Genomic DNA, 26,308 nt, shown 5'->3' with positions numbered 1-26,308 from the left:
GCACCAAGGCACAAACCCGCAGAGCTGCTGCCCAAGCTCCCCGCCGTCCGAGCGCCCACCCGGGGCCCGAAATTAACCACTGACGCCGTGGGGCAGCGGCCCGGCCCCTCAGCACGGCGCGGCTCCCCTCGGCCAACGCCCGCCCCCACAAACACCGCCATCCCCCCCCCCCCCGGCGCCATTTCGCGCACCGCCCCCTCCTCCCTCCCCCCGTCCCCACCTCCCCGCCAGCCGCCCAATGGCGCCCCCGGTAGCCCTGCAGACGCCGTCACCCCGTGCCGCGCGGGCCGCCATTGGCCCGGCCGGCGGCAGGCGTCACATGGGCAGAGATCAGCCCAGCGCGGGGGGGGCGGGTCCCGGCACCTCCCCCGGCCCCCCCCTCCCCACCCGCGGCGCGCGGGCGGCCGTTGGCCGTGAGGCGGCGGCGGTTACCGGTGAGGCGACGGTTATCCGTGAGGCGCCCGGCCGGCCGGCCGGCCGTTACCCGTGAGGCGATGCTGAGCCTGTTGGAGGTCGGCGGCTCGCTGCTGGAGCGGGTGGCCGTCGGCAACCCCCTGTCTCTGGCGCTGGCCGCCTCCGCCTTCGCCCTCAGCCTGGGCTACCTGCTGCAGCTGGGCTACCGGCGGCACGTCGGCTCCGAGCAGCGGGTGCGAGCCGGGGGGGGACCGGGGAAGGAGGTGGTGGAGGCCGGCCGGGAGAGGGCTCAACGCAGCCGGGGGGGCTTGGGAGGGCTGCCCGGGGACGGCTGCGGAGGGGGGGCGGCGGCGCCGGGTGCTTTGGGCCAGCTGCGGGCGCCCCGCGTGTCTTCAGAGACATCTCATTAGTCTCTGAAGAAAATTCAATATTTACTTTTCTCTTTCTTCCTCAGAAATACCCACCCTATATTTCATCAAACATCCCTTTCCTTGGGCATGCGATAGCGTTTGGAAAAAGTCCCATTGAGTTTCTGGAAAACGCGTACAGCAAGGTATGTTTTCTTACATAAATGGTTCATTGTGTGCTAAAATGCTTTTGTGTATTTATTAAGTTCTGTTTAAAAACTGTTCGGTCTCTCTTACTGCCTTGAAGATGGAATGGAGTGTGCACAGTAGGCTGTTGTTTCTTCAGACTGCTGAATTAAATTGTAGTTGAATCACAAGTTCATTGAAAATCCATTTTCATGATGTTATTTTTTGCATTAACAGGGACCTTTTAAGCTCACTCTTTCCCAATATGCTGACTGCCTCTGTAGGTGATTTTATGGCTCTTAAGGTGCTCAGCAATGTTAAAAGGGCTGGTGCATAAAACCTTGGTGATTTAAACAGCCCAAAAGAAAGGGCCTAAGGCAGTAGAGCCTTAATTCCAATAAAGTCAGATGTATTGATATGTTTCATATTGTCTAAAACTTTCTGGAGTCATAAGCTTAAATCTTAGCTTGGTTAGCTTGGAGAAATACAAGTTTAGTATGTGAGCATCTGTTGGAGTTGACATTTAATGTTTAAAATCTTATTTGCTCTTAATTATTCATAACTCCAAATCCAGATTTTTTTTCCAAGACAGCATTTGTAGGTTACTGGACGCTGCTGCATGTCTTGTAGTCTCTCTGCCAGTTCTCATGGTGTCATTTTTTTTCCCTGATTTTTTTTAAGCATAATGGTTTTACAATTTGCAAGATCACATGTGTTAGTTATATCACTAATAAGTCTATTGAGAGAAGAATTTAAATATGTTTTAAAATGTTTCTATCTTTATTAGATCTCTAACTGTTTCTTAGAGGAATAGTGATTTGTAGAAGCTTGTACATAAAGAGGTAATGATTGCAGGATTCATGTTGCTACTGTTTTGAAATAAACTGTTACTTCTTTCCTCCTAGTATGGACCTGTGTTCAGTTTCACCATGGTTGGCAAGACATTTACCTACTTACTGGGTAGTGATGCAGCTGCGCTGCTCTTCAATAGCAAAAACGAAGACCTGAATGCAGAGGATGTATACTCTCGGTTGACGACACCTGTTTTTGGAAAGGGAGTTGCTTATGATGTCCCTAATGCGGTATGTATTTTACATGTAAAACGAGAAGAAAGCTAGGAGAATTAAATTCTGACTAGACAGCTGTGAATGCTTGGCTCGGTGTGCTGGGGTTTGGTGTTCCTGTGCAATCCTGGCAGAAGGCAGGGTGCAGTTGTACTTTCACTTGGATGATCAAGCCTGAGCACGTTTAGGCTGCATTATTTACTACCCGACCGTTCGTTAGTCTGGAAGTTTTTTTTTAGTTTTAGAAACCACCGAATCCCACCATAGAGGAAAACTGGTAGATGGTCTTTATTCTTTTCCTTCCCTTAGACACGTCACTGACCACAGTTTCCTTTGTGAGCAATTGGGTCTTCCTTCCGAGAGAGCTTTGAGTGCTAGTTTCTCATTCATGTCAAATTATTACTTCTGCGTATAGATTTGGCATGGCAATTGGCACCACGAGGTTTGTCTTGCTAGGACCAAAATCAGGCTGTGTGTGTTTGCAGAGCGCAGTCTGCCTGGGTCTGGCAGGAAGGTCGCTGTGTCATGTACCATGGTTTCCGAGCTATGTGCTGGCTGTTGCCTTGCCTCTGTGTGTAGCTGGTAGTGATGGACAGATGTAAGCTGCAGAATCTGCTTCTCGTGGGAGAGACTTGCTCTGCTGGCAGTCTGTTCGGCGTGTGGTGACATCGCGGTCTGTTGTGCAACAGGGCAGGCTGGTAGCAGAGGCAGCCCTGTGTCCACCACCTACTGCTCTGGTCTGAGATAAGGTCCCTAGGCTTACACAGAGGGTGTGCTCAAGCTCTGCTTTAGTCAAGAGACTAATCTTAGCACTCACTAAGCCTTGCGAGCCTGTTGGAAGTCTCCTTCATTCATACCTTTGGTAGTGGAAGGACTTCTCCTTTTATATTTCTGATGATTAAGTTTTTTCAGAAAATCACCTGGGCTACTTTTTTTCCACAGCTGGGCGATGCAGGGATTTTGCTGTTGGCACGCACTGATTAACTCTAGAGACACGTTCCCCTGTACGAAGCTAACAAGGTAGCATGTCTGGTTGTGCCCGGAGTGCATTTTGCTACAGCTGAACAATTTTTTTTGTGTAGTGCTACTGCTGTGGCTTGATGTCAGACATCTGGGAAGGTGTTTGGAGGGCTGTTCAGACCTTCGTTGGGCATCCTGCCGATGGTGGCTCATCCAGGACTTTCTTTTAGGGCCCCCTTCTCTCTGCTGAAGCTGCTTAGTCTCCTCCTCCTCAGTCTGACAGGGACTTGCAGTCCTGCTTTAGAAGAACCACCCCTTACAGCTGACTGTTCCTTTGAATGTAATTAGGACTCTTTGAAAGGAAGTTCCTTGTTTACCGGTAATTAGGTTTGTCGATCTGCACCGTCTGCCTTATCAGTTCACGTTCCCTCTGTCTCCTCCCTCCAGGCCTTGTGCTGGTGGTTTCTCTTGGAGCGGCACTGCGATGACACAGGGTGTGCTCCCTGACGAGTGCCGTCCATCGTGTGGGACAGTGCCACCACGCTGTGGGGCAAAACGCGCCTGTCCCCTGCTCTGCTGCGCGTCTGCCCCCGACAGAGTGCTTCCAGCAGCCCCACTGCCTTCTGGAAACGGAAGTTCCTAGGAAGCGACCTTTCTTTTTATGCCTTCTTTTCTGTAAATAACTTTACAGTGCATGGAGAGCCCTTTGTGGGACGGCAGTTTTCGCTCAGTTGTCCCCAGTATAGTGCAGCTCTGTAGGACAGATGCTCTAATCCATACTTGGGGCTTCAAAATTATTTGAATAACTTTGAGTCCCGTTGACCCACTGAATGGTTCCCACGTAGTAGTGAGCTCTTTACCAGTAGGTTTATTAGCTGTGAGTCCATATGCAGAAAAAAGAGAAGGTGAGAGGGATGTGAAGGTTACCGTGTCCCGAGGAAAACGGCTTGCTTCGTGCTTCTGGGTCAGCCTTTGTGGGCAGTGACATCCTGGGGCCTTGTAAAGGAGCGGCGTGTCTCTGGGGCAGAGGTACGGCGGTTCTGCACGAGGGAAGGGGAAGCGAGGAGGCTGCACACCAAGGAACACAGACTGAACCCGAACACTGCAGGCATGGGTCTGATCAGCTACGTGTCTGTGTATGTCGGTGATAATCAGGTACACGAAGCGCATTCCATATTTCTCTTTTGAGTGCTTCAGCGCTAATGCTTAACAAAGAAAACGTTTTATTTTCTGTTTTGGCACTGTACAAGAGAGAATTGTTGCTTCCTTCAGCTAGTACTTCACTTGGATGTTACTAAACTTTTGCTTGAAAAACAAAAAGGTGAAAAATGGAATATTACCTATTACCCAAATTTGAAGTATCTGTTGTATCCTACGAACCTAATCTCTTTTTTACTCTTTTATGTTGTAATGCAAATAATATGAAGCTGTTAATGATGATCCTTGTTCTGATTGCTTCTTCTGTTTTGGTTCCCCTAGGTATTTTTGGAACAGAAGAAGATGCTCAAAACTGGGCTAAATATTGCCCAGTTTAAGCAGCATGTATCTGTGATCGAAGAAGAAACAAGGGAGTATTTCAAAGCATGGGGAGAGAGTGGACAAAAAAGTAAGCAAGATCAGTTGCATTTTTACTTGGATTTTCTGGGAAGGAATGAAGGTCGATGCAGGGTATAACAGTATGTTTTGGGGAATGATTTACTGCAGTATTAAATTACAAATGATGTAGAAAAACTGTACTGAACATCAGAAGAAATATGGAAAATGCAGTTTAATCAAATCTAAGGCTATTGGAGAGTGAAGCTGCTCGGAAAAATCATTGACAGGCCTTAGGGCCTGTTCTACTCGTGCTTTCCTGGTCTGTCAATAGTGAGTATACCTGTTGCTGGCTGCATCATGCTGGATTTGCGTGGTACCAGTCGCTTTAGTGTGACTGTTTCTTAGTCCTTTTGAAAAGATACTGTGTGACCTCCTTTAAACTAGGCAAGAAGGGGGACGGGGCTCAAACAAGGCTTGTTGGAGCCGTGCCGGGGGAAACAATGGCTAGGCTGGGGAAGAAGGCGATGGCCCAGCTGAAGTGCATCTACACTAATGCACGCAGCATGGGTAACAAACAGGAGGAGCTGGAAGCCATCGTGCAGCAGGCAGGCTACGACTTGGTTGCCATCACGGAGACGTGGTGGGACCGCTCCCACGACTGGAGTGCTGCAATGCCTGGCTATCGGCTCTTCAGGAGGGACAGGCAGCACAGAGCGGGTGGTGGCGTGGCTCTCTACATTAGAGAATCTTTTGATGTTGTGGAACGCCAGGCTGGGAATGATAAGGTTGAATCCCTGTGGGTTAGGATCCGCGGGAAGGCCGGCAAGGCTAGCGTCCTGGTCGGGGTCTGTTATAGACCGCCGAACCAGGATGAGGAGACGGATGAGGAGTTTTATAGGCAACTGACAGAAGTTGCAAAATCGTCGGCGCTTGTCCTCGTGGGGGACTTCAACTTCCCGGATATATCCTGGAAACACAACACGGCACAGAGAAGGCAGTCTAGGAGGTTTCTGGAGAGCGTGGGAGATAGCTTCCTGACGCAGCTGGTCAGTGAACCTACCAGGGGTGGTGCCCCGCTAGACCTTCTCTTCACAAACAGAGAAGGACTGGTGGGAGATGTGGTGGTCGGAAACTGTCTTGGGCAGAGTGACCACGAAATGGTAGAGTTCTCTATTCTTGGCGAGGCCAGGAAGGGGACCAGTAAAACTGCTGTATTGGACTTCCGGAGGGCTGACTTTGAGCTGTTCAGGACGCTGGTTGGCCGAGTCCCTTGGGAGGCGGTTCTGAAGGGCAGAGGAGTCCAGGAAGGCTGGGCGCTCCTCAAGAAGGAAATCTTAACGGCACAGGAGCGGTCCGTCCCTATGTGCTCAAAGACGAGCCGGCGTGGAAGAAGACCGGCCTGGCTCAACAGAGAGTTGCGGCTTGTGCTTAGCAGAAAAAAGAGGGTTTATAATCTTTGGAAAAAAGGGCGGGCCGCTGAGGAGGACTACAAGGATGTAGCGAGGCTGTGCAGGGAGAAAATTAGAAAGGCCAAAGCTCATCTGGAGCTCAGCCTGGCTACTGCCGTTAAAGACAACAAAAAATCCTTTTACAAATATATCAACGCGAAATGGAGGACTAAGGAGAATCTCCATCCTTTACTGGATGCGAGGGGAAACCTAGTTACTAAGGATGAGGAAAAGGCTGAGGTGCTTAATGCCACCTTTGCCTCAGTCTTTAGCGGCAATACCGGTTGTTCTCTGGATACCCAGTGCCCTGAGCTGGCGGAAGGGGATGGGGAGCAGGATGTGGCCTTCGCTATTCATGAGGAAATGGTTGGCGACCTGCTAAGGAGCTTGGATGTGCGCAAGTCGATGGGGCCGGATGGGATGCACCCGAGGGTACTGAAAGAACTGGCGGAGGAGCTGGCCGAGCCGCTTTGCATCATTTATCGGCAGTCCTGGCTATCGGGGGAGGTCCCAGTTGACTGGCGGCTAGCCAATGTGACGCCCGTCTATAAGAAGGGCCGGAGGGCAGACCCGGGTAACTATAGGCCTGTCAGTTTGACCTCAGTGCCAGGAAAGCTCATGGAGCAGATTATCTTGAGGGTCATCACGCGGCACTTGCAGGGCAAGCAGGCGATCAGGCCCAGTCAGCATGGGTTTATGAAAGGCAGGTCCTGCTTGACGAACCTGATCTCCTTCTATGACAAAGTGACGCGCTTGGTGGATGAGGGAAGGGCTGTGGATGTGGTTTACCTTGACCTCAGTAAGGCTTTTGACACCGTTCCCCACAACATTCTCCTCAAGAAACTGGCTGCTCGGGGCTTGGACTGGCGTACGCTTCGCTGGGTTAGAAACTGGCTGGATAGCCGGGCCCAGAGAGTTGTGGTGAATGGAGCCAAATCTGGTTGGAGGCTGGTCACAAGTGGTGTCCCCCAGGGCTCGGTACTGGGGCCGGTCCTCTTTAATATCTTTATCGATGATCTGGATGAGGGCGTCCAGTGCACCCTCAGTAAGTTTGCAGATGACACCAAGCTAAGTGCGTGTGTCGATCTGCTCGAGGGCAGGAAGGCTCTGCAGGAGGATCTGGATAGGCTGGAGCGATGGGCTGAGGTCAACTATATGAAGTTCAACAAGGCCAAGTGCCGGGTCCTGCACCTGGGGCGCAACAACCCCAAGCAGAGCTACAGGCTGGGAGATGAGTGGCTGGAAAGCTGCCTGGCCGAGAAGGACCTGGGAGTATTGGTTGATAGTCGGCTGAATATGAGCCAGCAGTGTGCTCAGGTGGCCAAGAAGGCCAACAGCATCCTGGCCTGTATAAGAAGCAGTGTGGCCAGCAGGTCTAGGGAAGTGATTGTCCCCCTGTACTCGGCTCTGGTGAGGCCGCACCTCGAGTACTGTGTTCAGTTTTGGGCCCCTCGCTACAGGAAGGACATGGACGTGCTCGAGTGAGTCCAGAGAAGGGCGACCAAGCTGGTGAGGGGTCTGGAGAACAAGTCTTACGAGGAGCGGCTGAGGGAGCTGGGCTTGTTCAGCCTGGAGAAGAGGAGGCTCAGGGGCGACCTTATCGCTCTCTACAGTTACCTTAAAGGAGGCTGTAGTGAGGTGGGGGTTGGTCTGTTCTCCCATGTGCCTGGTGACAGGACGAGGGGGAATGGGCGAAAGTTGCGCCAGGGGAGTTTTAGGTTGGATGTTAGGAAGTACTTCTTTACCGAAAGGGTTATTAAGCATTGGAACGGGCTGCCCAGGGAGGTGGTGGAGTCACCATCCCTGGAGGTCTTTAAAAGACGTTTAGATGTAGAGCTTAGCGATATGGTTTAGTGGAGTACTTAGTGTTAGGTCGGAGGTTGGACTCGATGATCTTGAGGTCTCTTCCAACCTAGAAATCTGTGTCTGTGTCTCCTGTAGTGTCTGTAAGAGATCTTAGCTTCTGATCATCTGCACTGCAGCTATGGAAGTGACACTGTTAGGTTGGGAGCTGAGTGGAATTCTTTTAATTCCCATCTGTCTTTCCACGTCTGCTAGACATAGCCCGTCAGTACTCTCGCAAGCCCACTGTGGGACACCGGTGTCAGAAATAGGTAAAAGTCATTCAATGAGCAGCAAAACTAGCTGTGTGCCCATGGATTTGGATTTCAAGTATAAGTTTTTGTGTGGCTCCTTTTGTTAAGGATTAGACTTGTGCTGTATTGTTTACTTGTTATTGTTGGAAGCATTGATAGCTTTCCTAGAAAAAAAAAATCTAGAAAAATACCTTAGAAAAAAGTTGTTGAAATCAAATGATCTAATTTAAAAGTTATTAGATGAGAGCGACCTGATGAAAATCACAGAAATTTAAAATCACATACTTCATTCCAGGGAAAGTAAGCTAAAACTATTTAAAAATATTAATATGTATTCAGTTATTTATTATTCTCTTCTCCAAAATACAAATAAGTAGTAGCCTGTAAACCGTAACATCTTGCCTAAAATACATCTTCAGTAACGCTTCTTTCAAATCTTTCCTCAGATCTGTTTGAAGCCCTTTCGGAACTTATCATTTTGACAGCAAGTCATTGCCTACATGGCAAGGAAATAAGAAGCTTGCTGAACGAGAAGGTGGCGCAGCTCTACGCCGATTTGGATGGGGGCTTCACGCACGCTGCCTGGCTGCTGCCCGGCTGGCTGCCTCTGCCGAGCTTCAGGTACCAGAAATGAGACTGAAGCAATTGAAGCATTTTATCCAAACCCCTTTGTTCCCATCTTCCAGACATCCCAGTAAATCCTTACTGAGGATTTAGTGTTACTTCTTACAGAGTTGCTAACAGATGTGTTTTGAATCGCAGACGTCGAGATCGAGCACACAAAGAGATAAAGAATATTTTCTACAAGGTTATCCAGAAACGTCGGAATTCTGAGGAGAAGGAGGATGACATGCTCCAAACGCTACTGGATGCTTCGTACAAGTAAGCAAAGGGTTTGAAGACTTGTCATTTGAGAAAAGCGTATATATAGAGAGAAGTAAATAGATATTTTACTTCAGGTTTGAGCTGTTTAGTTTAAAACTGTCTACCAAACAATAAGAAAGTTGTTTTTTGTAGTTGCCAGCAATTGATCCTAGCTGTCTTCCTAAAAAGTTTACTTAGAAATGCTGACTTCGACTTCTCAGACTTTCAGCAACATCTGGCTGTGCAGGCGTGATGTTCTTCAGGGCTCCCAGGGAGTCTGCCTCCCCTGTTCTCCCTTCGCCCTCCTGCTAGATTTTCAGCTGCTGCATTTAGGGCGGACAACACAGGAGGAGGAGGACGAAGTAGATTAGAAGAAATTGTAAACACTGCTGTAACTGGAAACCTGATGAAGTGAAGCTTTAACTTGACACCCTTTAACCCCTTAACACCCCTCTAACAGGGACGGCCGCCCGCTGACAGATGACGAGATAGCTGGGATGCTTATTGGGTTGCTCCTGGCAGGGCAGCACACGTCCTCCACCACCAGTGCCTGGCTTGGCTTCTTCATAGCCAGAGACAAATCGATACAGGAGCAGTGCTATGCGGAACAGAAAGCGGTTTGTGGAGATGACTTGCCACCATTAACTTATGACCAGGTTTGTATGTTACGTTATTCCTGGGGGATATCGTTAAACTTCTAGATTTTCATTTAAAAAAAAAAAAAGTCAAACATAGTCACGTGCTTTGTGTTAGAATCGTGATCAGTGACAAGCAGTCAGTGATAACGCTGTTTCCCAATATGTCTCCTGTGTCTCTTTGAGTAACTTTTCAGTCTGCTGCTATTTTTTATCAGCATTGATTAAGGAAACTGCACTTACTACAAGCTCTACTCAAAACATTTGCTGCATAGAGGAGGAAGATCCTCATATCCCCACTGAGGAACTGGATGTGGTGCGATCTCTTTTAGTCAGGCATCAGAAAGCACTCATGAGACAAATCAGTCAGATAAGACAGGAACTGATGGCACTGGTCAGAGAGCTTTAATTCCTTGTCTTAATTGAATCAAAGGAAAAATTGTTAGGGTAGCAAATGAAGTACATGTAAATATGAGCTGCTTGTTCTTTGATTTGGTTATTTATTTGTTCTTAAATGGTGTAAAATACCCTTTTTGTGCAAGTGGGTATATCTTGATGCATCATTTACTTTATCTTTGCAGCTCAAAGATCTCTCTCTGCTGGATCGCTGTCTGAAAGAAACTTTAAGGCTCAGACCTCCTATAATGACCATGATGAGGATGGCCAAAACTCCCCAGGTGAGCCTGCCTGTTGGCTCTCGCTTTGCTTTGGGAGAACAGGGCTGGAAGAGGCCGGGTGGGAGGTGTCTCACTGGACAGACGGAAAAATGGGAGCGTGTATTGCGGGCTGTGAGGGTCTGATGGCTTCTGGGTTGTACCCGTGGGAGTGTAGCCAGAGCTGATTGTGGGAAGAGATTGCTGCTTGGTGCTTGTGAACTTCACAGGAACACTGGTGTCCAGGTTTCCGGGCAATCAAGGTGTTGATGACCTGTAGGGATCAGGGGGCCACCGAGGTGGTCTGGGGCTGGATGGGTTTTGTTCAGCCTGGAGGAGGGAGGGCTCTGAGGGGCCCTGCAACAGCCACCCAGTGCCTGCGAGGAGGTGGCTGACAGGTTGGAGCTGGGCACCTCGCTGACTTGTGCAGTGGGATGAAATAGGTGAGGTCCCACACAGGTGGAAGGAAACGTTGTTAGGATGAGTAAGGGGTGGAGTAGAGGCTGTGGCACCTCCCTCCTTAGTGGTTTTCCCGACCGGCTGGGCAAAGCCCTGTACAGCCTGCTCTGCGCCGGTCCCTCCCCGCTCCAAGGGCAAGGGCAGCGAGCCAGCAGTGACCACAGGACGCCGTGCAGTGAGGTAAATGCCTGCTGCAAGTCTGGCACTTAATGGCCCCAGTCTCACAGGAGTCTCAGCTTGAGTGAGAAGAGAAGTCACAGACCCTGGTGCTCTGCTGGTTGTCTTCAGCTTGTTGCTTTGTTTGTATCCTTCAGATAGACCCCAGGATGCCATTGGCCTTCTTGGCTGCAAGGGCACAGTGCTGGCTCATGGTCTTGCATCTGTAGAGCCCACGACCTGTAGGCTGTCTCTAGGTTTTAAACTTTAAAAAAAAATCTGGAAAGGTACACCTCAGGATAATGCGAGTTAAAATTTAGATAAACTGAAATCAAAACAAGCAAACAAAACGCCACTAAGGCATAGTTATTATCTCCGAAGACAGGCGGAAGTGAGCTGAGTACACTGCTAAGTTGCAGGATACCTAATAACCTAGACTCAGGTGTACAGTAAGTCAGTCCTGGTCCCACATCTCACTGAGCTGCAGGAAGGTGTAGCCCCTCCTTCCCCTCTTACTCAGCAGAACTGACCCTTTCTTTTCACTGTCATTCTTGCTTGGGATCTTAATCTATAAATGGCAGCCCCAAGTCTTGTGGTTTGCCAGGTATTTTAAATAGCTATCTTGGAAAAATTTGGCTTGCTCTTGCATAACAATACAAGCTAGGCAAATTTGAAATAAAATTTGCTGTGCTGCATTGATTTCAAACTGACTTAGCCAAAATCTCTTCCAAGATTTGAGTCCTGTGATTACAGAACTTCAGGTAATGCTCTCAAAAGAAAAAAAGAGAGAAATGTGGTGATGTGTGGGGTCTTGTCTCTTCCCTCCTAGACTGTTGCTGGCTACAGTATTCCCCCTGGCCACCAGGTCTGTGTATCTCCCACTGTCAACCACCGCCTGAGGGACTCGTGGAAAGACGCACTGGACTTCAAGCCTGACCGCTACCTTCAGGATAACCCAGCAGCGGGGGAGAAGTTCGCGTATGTTCCCTTTGGCGCTGGTGAGTAACTGTGTGTGGTGAGGAAACAATGTGGAGTGAGAACGTACCCCTTGTGCTCGCTGTCCCACAGCATCTCCCCGTGCTGTGGTAGCTGAGGAGATTTTTTTCTTTCTTTTGCCGCCTGGAAGTTTTCTTACTGTTAAAGTGCTGCTAACAGAATGAAGGCGATAGTTCTGCATTAGTCATAGTTGCATAAGTGACTCAGAATAGCAATTGAAAAAAGAAATCTTTGTTACCATGTTGCATTTGAGTTTATTCAAGTCTTTTAAAGTCAAGGTAAAAAATTCATAATATGAAGTCATTTTAAGGCAGAGAGAGAAGTCTATGTAGAGATGCATAACTGCCCAAATAGCTTGCAGATAAGACCACAGTATGGTTATAGTCAATGCTCTTTTTTTGAATTTTACAAACTCTTCCTCAGCGTTGCATAAATTAATGCATTTTGGTGAAAACAGAGCACAGTCTCATTGCATAAACCACAGTATTTTGAGTGAAAGCTTAAGAAAACAAGACTTTCATAAATGACATAAGTACATTTGCAGGCTCAGAGCCTCAGATTGCTTCTTTTTAAACAATTACAGTCCACAGAGAACTTCTGAAGTTAATTTGTCAAAGGTGATGTAATAACTACACATTCTAATTGCTTTTGTGGCTTTCCTCCTAGGCCGTCATCGCTGTATTGGAGAAAACTTTGCTTATGTCCAGATTAAGACGATTTGGTCTACCTTGCTTCGTTTGTATGAATTTGACCTCATCAATGACTATTTTCCAACTATCAATTACACAACAATGATACATACACCCAATAACCCCATTATCAGATACAAGAGGAGGTCTCTGTAAAGCCTGGAGCTGAAACCGTAAGTTGTGTAAACTAACAGACTTCTGAGTAAAATTGTAACAAAGTGAAGGCAAATGGAAACTGTTCCTTCTACTGTAGGAGAGCAACAGTAATCTGCCACCTGTAGTGCCTCTACAGCTGTTTCATTCGTTTTCCCACACAAGTTAATGCTGCTGTGTATAACTGCTTGTTCTACCACCTTCTTGCTGCATTTTTTGAAAGAGAAACTGTCTTCTATGTGTGTTACACAAGGTGCATGCGACCCCCTTTAAGGTGAAGAAATGAGTTACTTCTACCAACCAAAATCTTTGCTTCTGAAAAATAATTGAAAATAATTTTTACCCAGCTACTGAGGGGTAAAACTACGTACCGTGCCCTGTATCCAATTACTGTGACTAGTGGGTACAAGGTACCAACGGGGCAGGCACTTGCTTGGTGTCCTACTGCAAACAGAATCACGTCAAAGTCTGCCTGGGGGCTTGGCTGATTTGTGAAAGTGCCCACGTAATTATTTAAAAAAAGAAATGTGACTAGACAGCTGAGTGGGAGGCAGACCACAACCAGCAAAGTCTTCTGTAAATCAACACGCTAAGTTAAATGTCTAACTTGAATGGGTTGTAAAAGAGCAACAACTAATTTGCTTAAAAAAAATAATTCTGAGAGATCTCTGAAAGCATGATGTAAATATGAAAGTTTGAATATATGAATAGGCTGGCCACCTTCTCTTTGTAAATAACATGATCATGTGTAAAAGGGCCATTAATTAAGTTAAATGTCTGACTGTTTCCCCTTGTACTGCATTATGCAGGATTCTTACATGGTGTTTGGTTCATGAGTGGTGATAAATGGTCATGAGCTCCGGCTCAGGAGTTTTGAATTAAATTTATAAAGAAACTGCTTGTGGAAGTTTTTTCTCTGCTCAACCTTGTCTCTTTTGGAAAGGTTTTCTAAGTGAATCTATTCTTACAAGAAAGAAATGAGTGCATTAATGTTAATCATGCAGAGCTTTGCTCCCCCCCCCAATCCCACCTCCCTCTCCTGCCCCTTTCATCCCTGCTCCCTGCAGCAAGGGCTTACCCAGTCCCCTGTTCCTAACGCAGGTGTAACTGTTACAAAGCCTCTGATGGAGTAGCCTGTCTTCCCTTCCAGCCCTGTCTCCGAAGCCAAGCTTACCCTCATCCTCTCTTCTAGCAAGCAGCAGCACTTTTGGAGTCCAAGAAAAGTAACGATGCAGCTGCCAAAACAGGAGCACGGGTAGCAGCAAGGTGTTCTATGTGAAGCAGGGAGCGGTTCTTCAACGATAAGAACTTTCACAGAGTAGAACACAGTTAAAAGCATGAAGTCATCTTTATTTCAGTACTTTGACAAAATACCCATAAAATTCAAAACTTCTACCATTACAAAAATAGGTCTCTACAAGTGATATTCTGTCTGCACTGCCAGTAGCAAATATTACGGGAGTCGTGTAACTTCAGTAGCCTTGCCAGAAAAAGTGCAAGTGAACTTCTCCGAATGTAGCTCAATTTCCTTAGTACACCAATTTCATCTTCGCACCCTTTTGATAAATACACACTTCATAAGTTAATCATTTAAATTAGCATTCCACAATATACATGTAATTTAATGATTTTTTTTTTGCATGACCACAAAGTGCCTATATACATAAATCCCAGTCTGCAGGGGTGTGCCGGGATGGAGCTGCGGCCGGGCGCAGCGCTGTGTTCTGTTGGTCCCACACTATACACGTTGTACAGAAGCACAGAAAGAGCACAGGTTTGCAGAAGGCAGCCCACTGCCATCACTGCTAGCGATGGAGGTGGTGGAAAGGTATTATCTTCTCATAGAAGTGTGTAGCTGAGTGTACGAAGTCGAACCTGCAACGCAGAGAACGATTTTAATTGCAGTACTTGGAATAAGTAGGTGAGGTGACATATTACTCAGATAAGCAAGCTTGAGAGATTTTTTATGCAGGCAATCACTTAAAAACAAAACTTCCTCAAATGATGGATTTTATGCTGAAGTAAGACTAGTGCAGTAACTGCCCCAAATCACCAAGTTTCATAAATTATGCCCCAGTGATCTGGCAATTTCCTTGATGCATTCCTTTTACAGCACCCAAAATTATCATCTGTGGAACAAGATGGCTGTAACCTCTCTAATCAAAGTGGAACAAAGAAGTTTCCCTTGCACGCCAACTCCCAGTCTTTTGGGTATATTTTTCTCCAACCAGCTTAAACTCTTAAAAAGATGCCAACTGAATCCTTGGTACGCATTTATTAGACACCAGGGAAACTGAACATGTTACCGATAAACTCCAAATCTGTAATTAAAGCACACTTTCAGACCTCCCTTCCAAGAATTTAATAATTTTCTTTTTACTGTGCTGCTTTCCCTAATACAGAATAACCTCTGGTTTAAGGCAGAAAAAGCCTGAAATTGAAGCCGTTTATAACACATCCCACAGAAGCAGCACACACTTGTTGTTTTACCTTTCAGCTGTGCCGAGCGTTCCCCAGGAGCCCCATGAGGAGCACCTGAGCCCTCACCTGACTGCACGCTTCCCAGTCGCCTCTGCAGTGCCTCCAGCCGGTTGATATAGTCTGTTAACGCTCTTTCGGGATCATAGTTCTGCAGCTGAGAACAGGCGAATGAGACTGGGTTCAAATCGGCATGCATACTGTGGAACCTAGGGCCAGAAGGACACACGTGTTTTTAAAAACCAGAACATCAAATAATAAAGTGTCAGCAGACATAGCAGAATGCTGTAAGCAGAGATACCTACCGGCTGCATGTCTGCTACCTCACCCCCAGAGTACTACCTCCCTACCATTTACTGCCCGAGCCCTCAGACTGCCTCCCCCACAGAAACCGCCTTTCCCAGCTGCCTTTTCTTTCTACTGCACCTGATTTGTTCCTGCACTTCTCTGGGACAAAGACTGCAAAATCCTACTGAGACTGCAGCAGAAGCTGTAGTAGATTTTCTATTAAGAAGCTTGTGTGAACAAGGACACGGCCATCTTTACAGGACTCTGGCTTTCTTCAGTACTTTCTATAAGTAAAAGTCCAGAATAGCTAAAATATACATAAATATATATATAGATGTAATGTATATGGATGTAAATCATTATGGTTGCCACAAACTAAGATTACAAACATTGAGGTGGTTTATATAAAAAATGAAGAACCAAAATGGCTCGAATCCAATCTGCTTTACTAGTTTTACTAGCTCAGAGCCCACAGCTCCACAAGAAGTTATCCAATGCTGACGACACTCTTAAAAAACTCACCTCTGGTGAAAAATAACTGATTTCACTGGCACCAGAATCACTGATACCTCTGGTATCACAGCTCTGGTTTAAACAAGAACAAGCAGCAGAACTAATGAGCAGCTTCCAACCATGGTCTGGCCATGAGGCCACAGTAATTCGTCCCAGCCCACAGCGCCCAGCGCCACGGCGAGCTGCCTGGCCCGGCCCTGCTTCTCCCCTCCTCTGGCTGAGTGTGCCTGGGGCAGCGCCTCCCCGTGCCACCACCCGCTGCCACCCTTGGTCGCGGAGGCGAGGCTGCGCAGGTGCAGATCTGCAACAGTTCCACCCAGGGAACCAACGTCACCCGGGAACGGGACAGAAATCAGGCAGCAGAACTCTGTGAGCTTTGGCTTTGATCAGGTGAAAAGTAAAAAAGCAAATCAAAGGCCTGAGATGCAATTTGCTATGTTTCCTGACGAAAAAAAGTAAAATAAGATCTGTCATCAAAGTTTACAAACCTTATCAGTCAACACTGATACATTCATTTAGTTAAATGGTGTTCTGGCAGAGAATAAGAATCTGAAAGAAAACTTACTTATGCTGGAAGTTTATAGGAGATCTGGGAGGCTCCATGTCTGATCGAGACCTACAGGAATGTCTTTGCTCTCCATAAAGATCCATGCCGCCAGAGAATGAATCGGGCCGTAATTCATTACCTAAACACATAATAAACATCGTCTTGAAAACTGAAAAAAACAAACCCCCAAAGCAATACCTTTTACACTTCACTGGGGATTTTAAATGCAAGTTTTCTTTTTGCGTATCACACACTAAAAAAGGTGTTTAACAAAATGTAGGCATTTGTTAAAACTAGTTAAAACTAGAAAACCAGAGGTGAAATCCTAGCCTGATGTTAATGACAGAACTCTCACAGACCGAGCAGAACAGGAAAAAAAACCACTGCTGCTACCAAAAAAGACAAACAGAAAACCTTATTTCCCAAACCTTAAGCTATAATGAGAATGACAGACTTTTGTTCTCAGGAAAAGGCCAGGGAGGACAGTTCCAGAGGCTCTGCTGGCCCTGACTGTGGCTCTGCCAGGGACTTATAGCTGCTTCCTCATCTGTCCCTTTCCTCAGCACTCCCTCTCAGAGCTGGGGGTGCAGATCTCTTGAGAGAAACTCCCCGATGCATTATACAGACTAGTGATTGTTCTAGGTGTGGAAACTATCAGAAACCTGAGACACGGGTTAGTCCAAGCAACTATAGCAAAAGGAAGGGGGCACAGCAGCCCATTCATTCCAGACGAGGAAAAGGCAAATTAAAAACCATCTTCATTAAGCAGCAGCATAACTTATTAATAGCATCTTTTCAGTCTTTACTGGACTACAATTTACCTGTGTTCTGGCTAAAGACATCCCTATTGATACTCAGTATACCAGAACCCGTAACTCTGTGCCATCGACGAACCAAGAACTTCATTCTGGAATTGAAAAACAAAATAAAAAAAGAAAACAAACTCAAAATTTCAGGCTAAATGAAACAGTTGTTAAAAAAAAGTCTGCTTGTTATATTCTACAAGACAGACATAATTCCTTGAATAGCAAGCAAAATTAACACATAGGCATTTAAAACCTGACAATTAAGTAGAAAGCTTCCTTTTACACATTCCCAGAGCCTCAGCAAATGATCTGTTGCCAAAATCTGCTTTCAGTTTCACCTCTGCCATTCCAGTGATTCCAGAGGTACTACGTATGTCAAAATAGACACGAAATGGGTCAAGCAACTGAAGAGCAGGGCATCAGCATTTTAAAATTGTACTAAATAAACTTTTTGCCCTGTCACATCCCCAAAATTGTACCAGCAGAGTGTTATGAGCAAAAGCCCCACTTACAGTAGGCATATGAATAGTTCCTAGAATTTATACTACGTACAAACTTCAGATCAATAGCAAGCAGAAGTACTCAGGAGTTCAAACCTTTGTGAAGGAGGTTTATTAGCAGCACAGCAGTGCCATGACAGTAATAGCCTTCGCTTGCTCCTCCTCATCTATTCCTGTTCCTCCTCAGCCTGAGGCCTCAAAGGACAACACAGCCGGATAAAATTAGTTCATCAATCTGTATTATGCTTATGTGTAAGAATTTAACTGTTAAAGGAAATTAAGCTGCAGAAAATACCTTTGTAAATGAGTGCACACTCTAGAATTGCAACTAATTATCTTTCTAAAATTATGACTGTATCCAATATGTTCTGTCTTTGATTATCAGATACAGAGCCATGAGTATTTCAACTAGAATCAGACTGCTCAGTACCTCAGACAGCTTATTTCTGTTACAGAATTTACCCGTGCTCTGCTCAACATGTCATCCTACACAGTACCTACTACATTCGTGACTACCAAAAATGTACAGTTGAAACAGGGTAGAACATGAGAAATTATAGATTCTGTATACATGAAAATGATGAAAATGCACAGCCACAACTGTTCAGAACTTCACTTCCTCCAGTTTACCTTGAAATCGCAATGGACACTCTGACTGCAGAGCGAAACCTTGTAAAACCCTTTGAATGATGAGTGATGATTTCGAGGTCTGTGTAGCAAGGCTGTCCGCCCATTCGTGCAATGAGGGCCAGCGTGGCTTCTTCACACTCCTGGAATCCACCTAGTAACAGCAGCAAGTATTTTTTCTGATATATGAGAGCCTTCCGAAAGCTCTCTGCTCGTAGGTATTTGCCATAAATTCTCTAAAAGATGAAACACAAAAGAACCATCAGTCTTAGGACTTTTAACATTGTTACTCCTGCAGCATTGCCGGGATTATGCATTTCTTGCTATCATGGAGAAGACCACACTACAGCTCACGCACGCTGAATGTAGCTTCATAATTTGAGGACCACTTGAGCAGCAAGGAATGGAGCATGCACAAAATGACAACACAGGTGCTTGCTTAGCATTCTTGGGGAGAAAAGCTAACAGAGTTATGTATGTGAGGATAAGAACTTAAAATCTGAATTTAATCTGTTCACTTAGAATAAGCAGAGTGAACTAAGTTACAAATAGGCCCAAACCAAAAAGAAAAATACCCAGCCAGAGTTATTATGCAAGCAACAAAGCTTTCCTACCCTTAAAATAACATTTTCAGAATCTGATCCCAGTTCTCTGAGGAAAGCTTCGCTCCTGATTTCTGCTCTCAGCTTGGACAGCTCTGCATCTGCTTGTTTCAAAGACTTCTGCAGTGATAGCTTTTCTCTGTTCCAATTTTCCTTCTCAGAGGCAACAAGGGTATCGATATTAACTCCAAGATCTGATGAGTGTCTAGAAGACTGAAGGGGAAAGAAACTGAATTTGAAGCACACAGTTTGGAAAAGCCTGAGCTGTGTCATTCTAGTCATTGGTTTAGTGGAGAGTTCATTAAATTACTGAGAAAAAACTACTGACTGAAGGGATCTGAGGTCATACTGGCATCCTAACACCTCAGATACAGTGAGTTTTGGAGCCTGTTCAACATTCTAGAAAAATATAGCCACTCCAAAAAATGTTAAAAAATAATCCCTTTCATTGAACCATACTAGCTTCATGATCTTGAAGCTATCTGGATCTATTTGCTGCTCGTCTGGGTGAATAAATACAAACCAAAGAAAGCAGCGTTTGGAATTTAGCAAGACATAGGTGGTTAAAATCACAAAGTGTACATTAAGTGAGTCAGGATGTCTAGACCATAGGACAAGAATATCTCACAGCCATTTAGTCTGCAGGAAGAAAGTCAAGAAAGTCAGATAGCTTGAGCATTAGGGTAATCTCACAGCACGTCACTTTCATGCCTATATATACTTCATGAATTAGTGCCACTAAAGACATACATAGTCTCCAGAAGTCTGTCTGTGCTGATATCTCCTCAGTTCTTCCTCCAGTTTCATAACAGCATTCCTCAAATTATTCTTTTCCTCACTCAGCCTGCTGACAAAGCCTGTCAGCTCAGCATTTTGTCGCAGCAGCCTTTCAGTCAATGAGCTAGACGGAGTTCCTGGTGGCAGCGTGAGCTTTAGCTAGAAGGAAAAAAGAAAACCAAACAATTTTCATTACATCTGTGTTGCCAACTTGGAAATAACTTTGGCTTGCAGTAAAAATCCTTTTGTGGATAATGGCAATAACTTTGTCATAACTTATACAGAGAAAACAGAAGTGTACATGAAATCGAGAGGTTAATGCGACTTTTTCTTCTATGCTCACCCTGTATGTAACAGCAGAATGTTTTCATGCAAGTTCAACTATTCCAACTGTAACAACGTGCAAGGCTTTTTTTTTTTTTTTTTTTTAAAAAAAAACCTTTGCTTAGATTTATCTAACTTAAAGGAAGGAAAGACCCAAAGCTTTTTACAAATCGTGTTGAATACACTTGCTTAAAATGCAGGTAAGGACCCAGCCAAGCTGAGTTAATATCAAATATTGCTGAAATCTTTGCAACAGGTTACCTTAGTTCATGTTTTATACAAGTGCATGCTGCTCAGTTTCTGGCTGCCTTTCCTTTGGTAATTACAGGGCAATTAAAGTAAATGTGTTGTACCAACACAATATAGTAAATGTTGACTTTAATATCAGAAAGTACTGAGAATAGCTTCCTCAGCAAAAGAAATATTGCTGAAAACGTATTTTAATAAAGAAAAGCTAGGAGATTCAAAAGAAAATTAGGAGATTCAAAAATTAATAATTATAAAGGGAAAGTCTTAATTTGAAATTTGAAGATTTGGTTTTAAGATAATTAAAATTAAAGAAAATAATAATAAAAGGAATAGGGGGAGGTTTACACTTCACCAGCTCCAAAGCAGCATACTGACTAGAGGAGATTTTCCGCCACGAATTACAGAGCTGGATAGCCACAGATTTAATTACTTGCTGCTTTCCACTCACATCTCATCATCCAAAATCTCCCACTGAAGTTGTAACACTGCACTCTCACCTCTTCCAGATAGGACAATCCAGGTAGTTTCTGCAGCTCTGAAATAACTTCTTCAATAGCATTCTGTATTGCAATAAAGTCTTGATCATCTGCTGTTTCAAACTGCAATCTGAAATTACATCGAGAGTTTCAGCAGCACGCATGGTCTAACAGCACAAAGCCGAACTAACACAGCAGCCACACCGTGTGTCAGTAAGCACGCACTGGACCTTTAGCAAATCCTGTCAGCAGAGTTACCAGAGAGATGTCAGCGTAATCAAATCATTCAGGGACTCTCAGGTATTTAAATTAAATTGGCTCAAATGTATAACAAATTTGCATTGAAGAATTTTACTAATTCTGAGAAGAGAATATTCTACATGAAGAACATTTAGAGATATTCTGCTTCCCACTTATCTGTTGTATCCATTCGAGATAAATCTTAGGGTATTTTTAAGACACAATCCATTTCATTTTACCCAAATGTTTCAGAATAAATGTTTAATATTAAATCATCATCACAGCTACTGAAAAAAAAATAAAAATCTCCTACACTATTTTTTTTTCCATAAGGAGACAGCAACCCAAGCAAATAAGAATCAAGATCCACTTCACTTGACTACAAAATATAACTGGGAAGGGATGACACGACAACTAGGGAGATACATCCATAGCAGTGATTCCCATATTCTTCCCCTTACACAGTGATTTTTTAGTTACTGAATTGTTTTGAAACGATCTTTTGCCTACACCATAACCACATAAATCTCATCATTTTGCAGAGAAAGACGACAATTTTGTTGGAACTTATAAAGGACCATGTTAAACATGAAAGAGTTAACAAAGCACTTGGCACTCTGTGATCCTGTTTTACATCAGCACATCAAGTAAAAATAAGCATATGCTATAAACATAGAAAAACAGAAAAATTAGTTAGGCTTATAGTATGTGAACTATGATTAAAACCTGATATATCAGCTTGCTGGCTGCTGTTAACAAACAAAAACAAATAGCTGAAGACTGGTCTAACCTGCTAGCAGCTTTTCGAGCCAACTTCTTCAGCTTTGGAGATGCATTTTGCAGCTTTTGTCTGACATTTTCCAGAATTTCAGTAGCTGCAGACAGGTCTCCTCCTCCTCCTGTCAGCGTGGGGTAGGTTGATCCATTTGTCTCAGCTCCTTCCATTTTTTGCTGGAGAACCCAATTTCTTGTTCTCTCATTGGGTGTATCCCAAGTAGTCTGTACATAGATATATACACATTTCAAATGCGTGTATAGTGCTTTAAAATAGAAATATTAAATCTGAAATACGCTCATAATTAAAGAACACAAACAAAATTCTGATACTGAAAGGAGTGCAGTGTGACTACACTACTGCAGTATATCTTTACAACTGTTTGTTGTGAAAGGTACAGTGTGATGCCTTTCCTGATTAAGATCTAGCAATCACTGATCTAGAGTGTGAGGCCATTCAGTACACTCAGCTGGTAAGAAGCCACCCAGCCTTTCATTTTTTTCCATCATCATTTCTTTTACCAATTGGGCCTGGAACTTGGGCAATGGTGCCCAAATGTTTTTGGGACCAATTCACAGTCAGAGAAATAGGACTGGAAATGCCCACTATGGTCACGAGTCACAGATATTTTACTACTGCGTGGTACCAATGAGAAAAACCAACAAACAAAACCCAATCAGGGTTCTGCAGATGTCCCAGGAAGCAGCAGGAGATTCACTGTTTGATACTCTAGGGAGATCCTGGAAAGCAGATCACACTGAGGCAGGAAAAAGCCCCAGGACCCACCGCCAACTTGATCCAAGGGAAAGTTGTTCCTTGACCACGCTGCTGGCAGTTACCTCTGCGCGGAACAGCAACGTGTACGAACTGAGAGCGGCAGGAAGCCTGATGCTATCAGGGGTGTCAACACATTCAGCATCCTGCCTCTAGCTGTGATAGTTTCCAGTGCTTCAGAAGAGTAAACGCAGTAGCCAAATCAGGTGAAGACAAAAATGTCCTCCTTTCTCCGCAGAGAAACAGCTGCTTAAGGGGAAGCAATGATTCCAGGGTGGGCAAACAACATGCTCAGCAAAGAGGCAAGTCTCCAGTCAACCACCTCCTTTGGGACTATCCACAGATCACTCACTGACCATCACTTATCTCTTACAGGGAAGTTTCTAAAGTTTTAAAAGTCATTAAAAAAACATTATAGAACCGCCCAAACCTATTATGAGGAAGAAAATCTTACAGCCAGCAGTGGTTCCAACTTTCAGTCAACTAAAAATTAGGCTAAATTCTGGAAGTAGTTTTTCACCTTGGTTTCTTGTTTCTGTTTTGCTTGCTGACATATACATATTCATGCATAGGCTTGTTTGACTACATGCTCATTTAATTATTGCAATTGTTGGGAGATCACTTTTTGCTGTTTCAAAGACCACTTGTGGTTTATGAACTAAGGATTAAGAACACTGATCTGGAGCATTCCTGAGCTCATCCATGAGACTGGGTGGGGGGAATATTAGTCTTCTACTATACTAAAATACAAAGCGTGTGTATACAGTCAGATGCATTTCTCCTGGTCACCCTCCTCCTTACACATCTCTAGAGCTTCATTCTCAGAGGACATGCGTGAACAGATTTACTATTCCAAACTAGACTGCTTTCCCTTTCTCTGATGCCTCTACTTTGGCATATGCAATCTGCAGGCTATTTTATAGATCAAAGGCACAGATAAACAAAACTAATTGAACAACAGAATTAAAAGCAAAATCGCACAGTTTGGTACCACACATCGCTCTCAGTGCTACCGTACCTCATTTTGATTGTGGCTTGGTGTTCTTTCAGTTTCCTTTTTTCCTTCACTCTCCTGCTTTTTGATCTGCAGTTCTTGGATTACTTCCTGTAACTTCTTTGTCTCGTTCTCTAATTTATGAATCTCTTGCTCCTTCTGTCCAAGTTGCCACTGAAGGTCTTCTACTTTGGACTCCAGTTCATGAAGTTTTTTCTGTGCTGCTATGTTAGCATCTTGTTCTGCTTGCAATGCTTTCCTCTGGATTTGCCTTTCTTTTTCCATTTGCTGACTCACTTGCACAGATTCTAGTTTGTACTTCTCCATCTCACTTACTAACTCCACTATGCGGTCGTGCTTTTCATCCATTTGTTTTTGTAGTTCTTTAAGTAATTCCTCAGATGGATTAGGTGTTCCAGCTTGCCCCTTATCCTCAGCACTTTGAAGCTGAGCACATAGCTCTTTTTCCCTTTCCAGGGCACTGCTTATTTCAAGAGCTCGAACCTTCTCTGATTCAAGAAGCACCTGCAACTCAGAATTACGGCCTCGTTCACGTGACAGCTGGGCAGCACTGAGTGCTTCTTGGGATTCAATTTTCTGTTGCAGCTCACTTGACAGTTGTTTCTCTTGTTCCAAAAGTTTATTTAACTGCAAGTTCTTTTGTTTTTGATCTTCGAGTGAAAATTTTAAGTCCTTCCATAAGAAACAGAAAAAAAAATATTAAATCAATGTGTGTGAACCTTGCATTACCTTCTGCAAATTGCAAATATGCTAGCTCTGCACACTTTGTTTTTAATGGGTTTTGCAGTTCACAAATTAATGTCAATACTCTGAATATGCTTGATGTTAAAGATGTATTACAGGTGCCTTTACTCTAAAACCAGATGATCCTATAAAACAAGAAAATTTGTAATGCACCTTTTTATAAGATATAAGCTATAGTTTAAGCAGCTGAAGTTTAAGAAAACTAACTCATTTTACTCTCTAAAACTGTGACAGTGAATTTCCAAGTTAAGATTTCAAGATGCAAATAAATCTACGCTGTTGAAGTGACCGCTTTTTTGTCTTAATAATGTGTTAGGATACTTGCTCTCTCCCACACTACATCAGATACTGCAGAAGTACCAAGGAACTTATCAGTGTATTTTCTCCTAAAGTAAACTCCCTAGCGTGGTTTTCATGAGGTGAGACTGCAGACTTTTAAAACGGAGACAAACGACTGATTTCCTCAAATGACATTCTAAAATAATACTACTTATGCATTAGGTTGTGGGGGGTGCTACTTGTAGCCATGTGAGCACTGTCCTGTCCGCTGGAATAGCTGAGGGCTATTATCAAGAGTAGAATATTTACAGATATAAAAGTCCTATTGATTTAAATGGCCTTTTTCTTTCTTTTTTTTTTCCACACAGCTTCTATACATCTTTCTTCAACTCTAAATGATAAAATCATTTCAAGACCAGAACATGGAGTACACATTGGTCTGAAATGTAAGTCAAGATTAAATGTTGACCAAAATAATATTTGTATGCTCCTTTTCCTTCCATAATCCCAAATGACCTGGAACATTTACCTCAAGCTCTTCTCTTCGTCTTTCCTCGCTGCGTTCCATTTTAGCTTTTTCTTTTTCCAAAGCCCACTGTAGCTCTCTTGATTTCTTCTGTTCGCCAGCCATTGTATCCTTGAGAATATCTAGCTCAGCTGCTTTTTCTTTAACTTCAGTCCTAAGAAAGAAATGGGCAATCTTTACATTAGACCATGGCTTTCATGCTACCACAGTAACAGCAGTTACTTGATACTTCATTTTGTGAACTGAGAACACTGTTCGTGTAGTAGTGTAAAAATGAAAAGCCTATTTAGAAAAACAAGCTAATTCAAACATCAAAAAGAGCTGCATGGCTCAAAAATGACAGAAAAAGTGTGTCCGTACTCCTAACTTTGTAGCTGCTGTTCTCCATGAATTGGTGGCTCAGAGGTAGCTAGTGTTCAACTTAATCCAAACATTGGCCAAAATTTGAAAGGATGCAAACCAACATCTTGCTGCCACATATCTCAAATGATTTTTCTTTTTGGGGGTTGGGTGAATCTATGCCCCGAATTTGCACTTTTCTGCAAATTAGCAATTTTTTTTTTTTTTTGCAAAACAATAAAAAAAGGCAAAAGAACCTTGCTCCTGATGATCAGTAAAGGTTAAAAGGCAATCATTAAGGCAACATAAATTTGAACTTTCTCTTAATTTGTTATCACTGACCTGAATGTTAAAATACTGTATACAGGCACACCAATTTACTGAAGACTTTAATAGTAATAGCTTTCCTGGGTGCCAAATATTTTGCCTGGTACCTCTGCTGTTGGCCATAACAAAGCAACATTTCAAGTCATATGAATTTCATATTAAAGTACTTGCTAAGTCATTTCGACTCTGCAATTTTGTCTCCATGTTCCTTTTTAGAAGCAAAAAAACCCTTTAATAAATATGGTGCTATGGTGCACTTATTAGTTTGTATACAGCAGTCTAATGTGTCAAAATAATAAAAAAAATATTAAGAAGTCATTGAATCAAACTATGAATCAGATCATGTTAATCTATAGAATTTTTCTTCTTTGTCCAATGGAACAGAAGTCTATTTTCTGTTAGGCATGCTCTACAGAAAAACTGAGATGCAGTTACATTACATGAGA

General features: G+C 44.1%; 2 protein-coding genes across 7 annotated transcripts in view; one reads left to right on the top strand and one right to left on the bottom strand.

Annotated features, from left to right (window-relative positions):
• The first annotated feature begins 352 nt into the window (after positions 1-352).
• On the top strand, positions 353-26,146 carry LOC118247423 (lanosterol 14-alpha demethylase). 5 transcript variants are annotated; one of them, XM_035545402.2, is made up of 11 exons: positions 376-647; positions 869-967; positions 1,853-2,029; positions 4,451-4,577; positions 8,498-8,672; positions 8,814-8,933; positions 9,376-9,571; positions 10,132-10,227; positions 11,648-11,816; positions 12,481-12,676; positions 25,039-26,146. In XM_035545402.2, exons 1-10 carry the CDS (start codon positions 495-497, stop codon positions 12,657-12,659), a joined length of 1,491 nt encoding a protein of 496 aa, XP_035401295.1. In that variant the 5' UTR covers positions 376-494; the 3' UTR covers positions 12,660-12,676; positions 25,039-26,146. The 5 variants fall into 5 exon arrangements, with proteins under 5 accessions (XP_035401289.1, XP_035401295.1, XP_035401291.1 ...); XM_035545398.2 differs by lacking the exon at positions 25,039-26,146 and adding an exon at positions 15,154-15,303; XM_035545401.2 differs by lacking the exon at positions 25,039-26,146 and adding an exon at positions 13,807-13,953.
• The window catches only part of AKAP9 (A-kinase anchoring protein 9), a 110,251-nt gene continuing 97,931 nt past the window's right edge, over positions 13,989-26,308 (bottom strand). For both annotated transcript variants that reach the window (XM_050709061.1, XM_035545395.2), the window contains 11 exons: positions 25,200-25,350; positions 23,651-24,319; positions 21,874-22,082; positions 20,865-20,973; positions 19,768-19,953; positions 19,030-19,230; positions 18,419-18,651; positions 17,304-17,389; positions 16,501-16,621; positions 15,204-15,343; positions 13,989-14,531 (listed from right to left, as the gene is read on the bottom strand). In XM_050709061.1, coding sequence (XP_050565018.1) covers positions 14,488-14,531; positions 15,204-15,343; positions 16,501-16,621; positions 17,304-17,389; positions 18,419-18,651; positions 19,030-19,230; positions 19,768-19,953; positions 20,865-20,973; positions 21,874-22,082; positions 23,651-24,319; positions 25,200-25,350 — 2,149 coding nt within the window. In that variant the 3' untranslated portion in view covers positions 13,989-14,487. The remainder of the gene's footprint in view (positions 14,532-15,203; positions 15,344-16,500; positions 16,622-17,303; positions 17,390-18,418; positions 18,652-19,029; positions 19,231-19,767; positions 19,954-20,864; positions 20,974-21,873; positions 22,083-23,650; positions 24,320-25,199; positions 25,351-26,308) is intronic.

Source organism: Cygnus atratus, chromosome 2 (genome assembly GCF_013377495.2).
Source record: "Cygnus atratus isolate AKBS03 ecotype Queensland, Australia chromosome 2, CAtr_DNAZoo_HiC_assembly, whole genome shotgun sequence".
NCBI classification, from domain to species: domain Eukaryota; kingdom Metazoa; phylum Chordata; class Aves; order Anseriformes; family Anatidae; genus Cygnus; species Cygnus atratus.
The sequence above is the reverse complement of the archived record's forward strand: the minus strand, read 5'-3'. Positions and strand labels throughout refer to the sequence as shown.

Coding starts and splice junctions, on each gene's coding strand:
- LOC118247423 (XM_035545402.2), top strand. CDS start 495: ATGCTGAGCCTGTTGGAGGTCGGCGGCTCGCTGCTGGAGCGGGTGGCC. Junction 968..1,852: donor TGGAAAACGCGTACAGCAAG/GTATGTTTTCTT, acceptor CTTTCCTCCTAG/TATGGACCTGTGTTCAGTTT. Junction 8,673..8,813: donor CTGCCTCTGCCGAGCTTCAG/GTACCAGAAATG, acceptor TTTGAATCGCAG/ACGTCGAGATCGAGCACACA.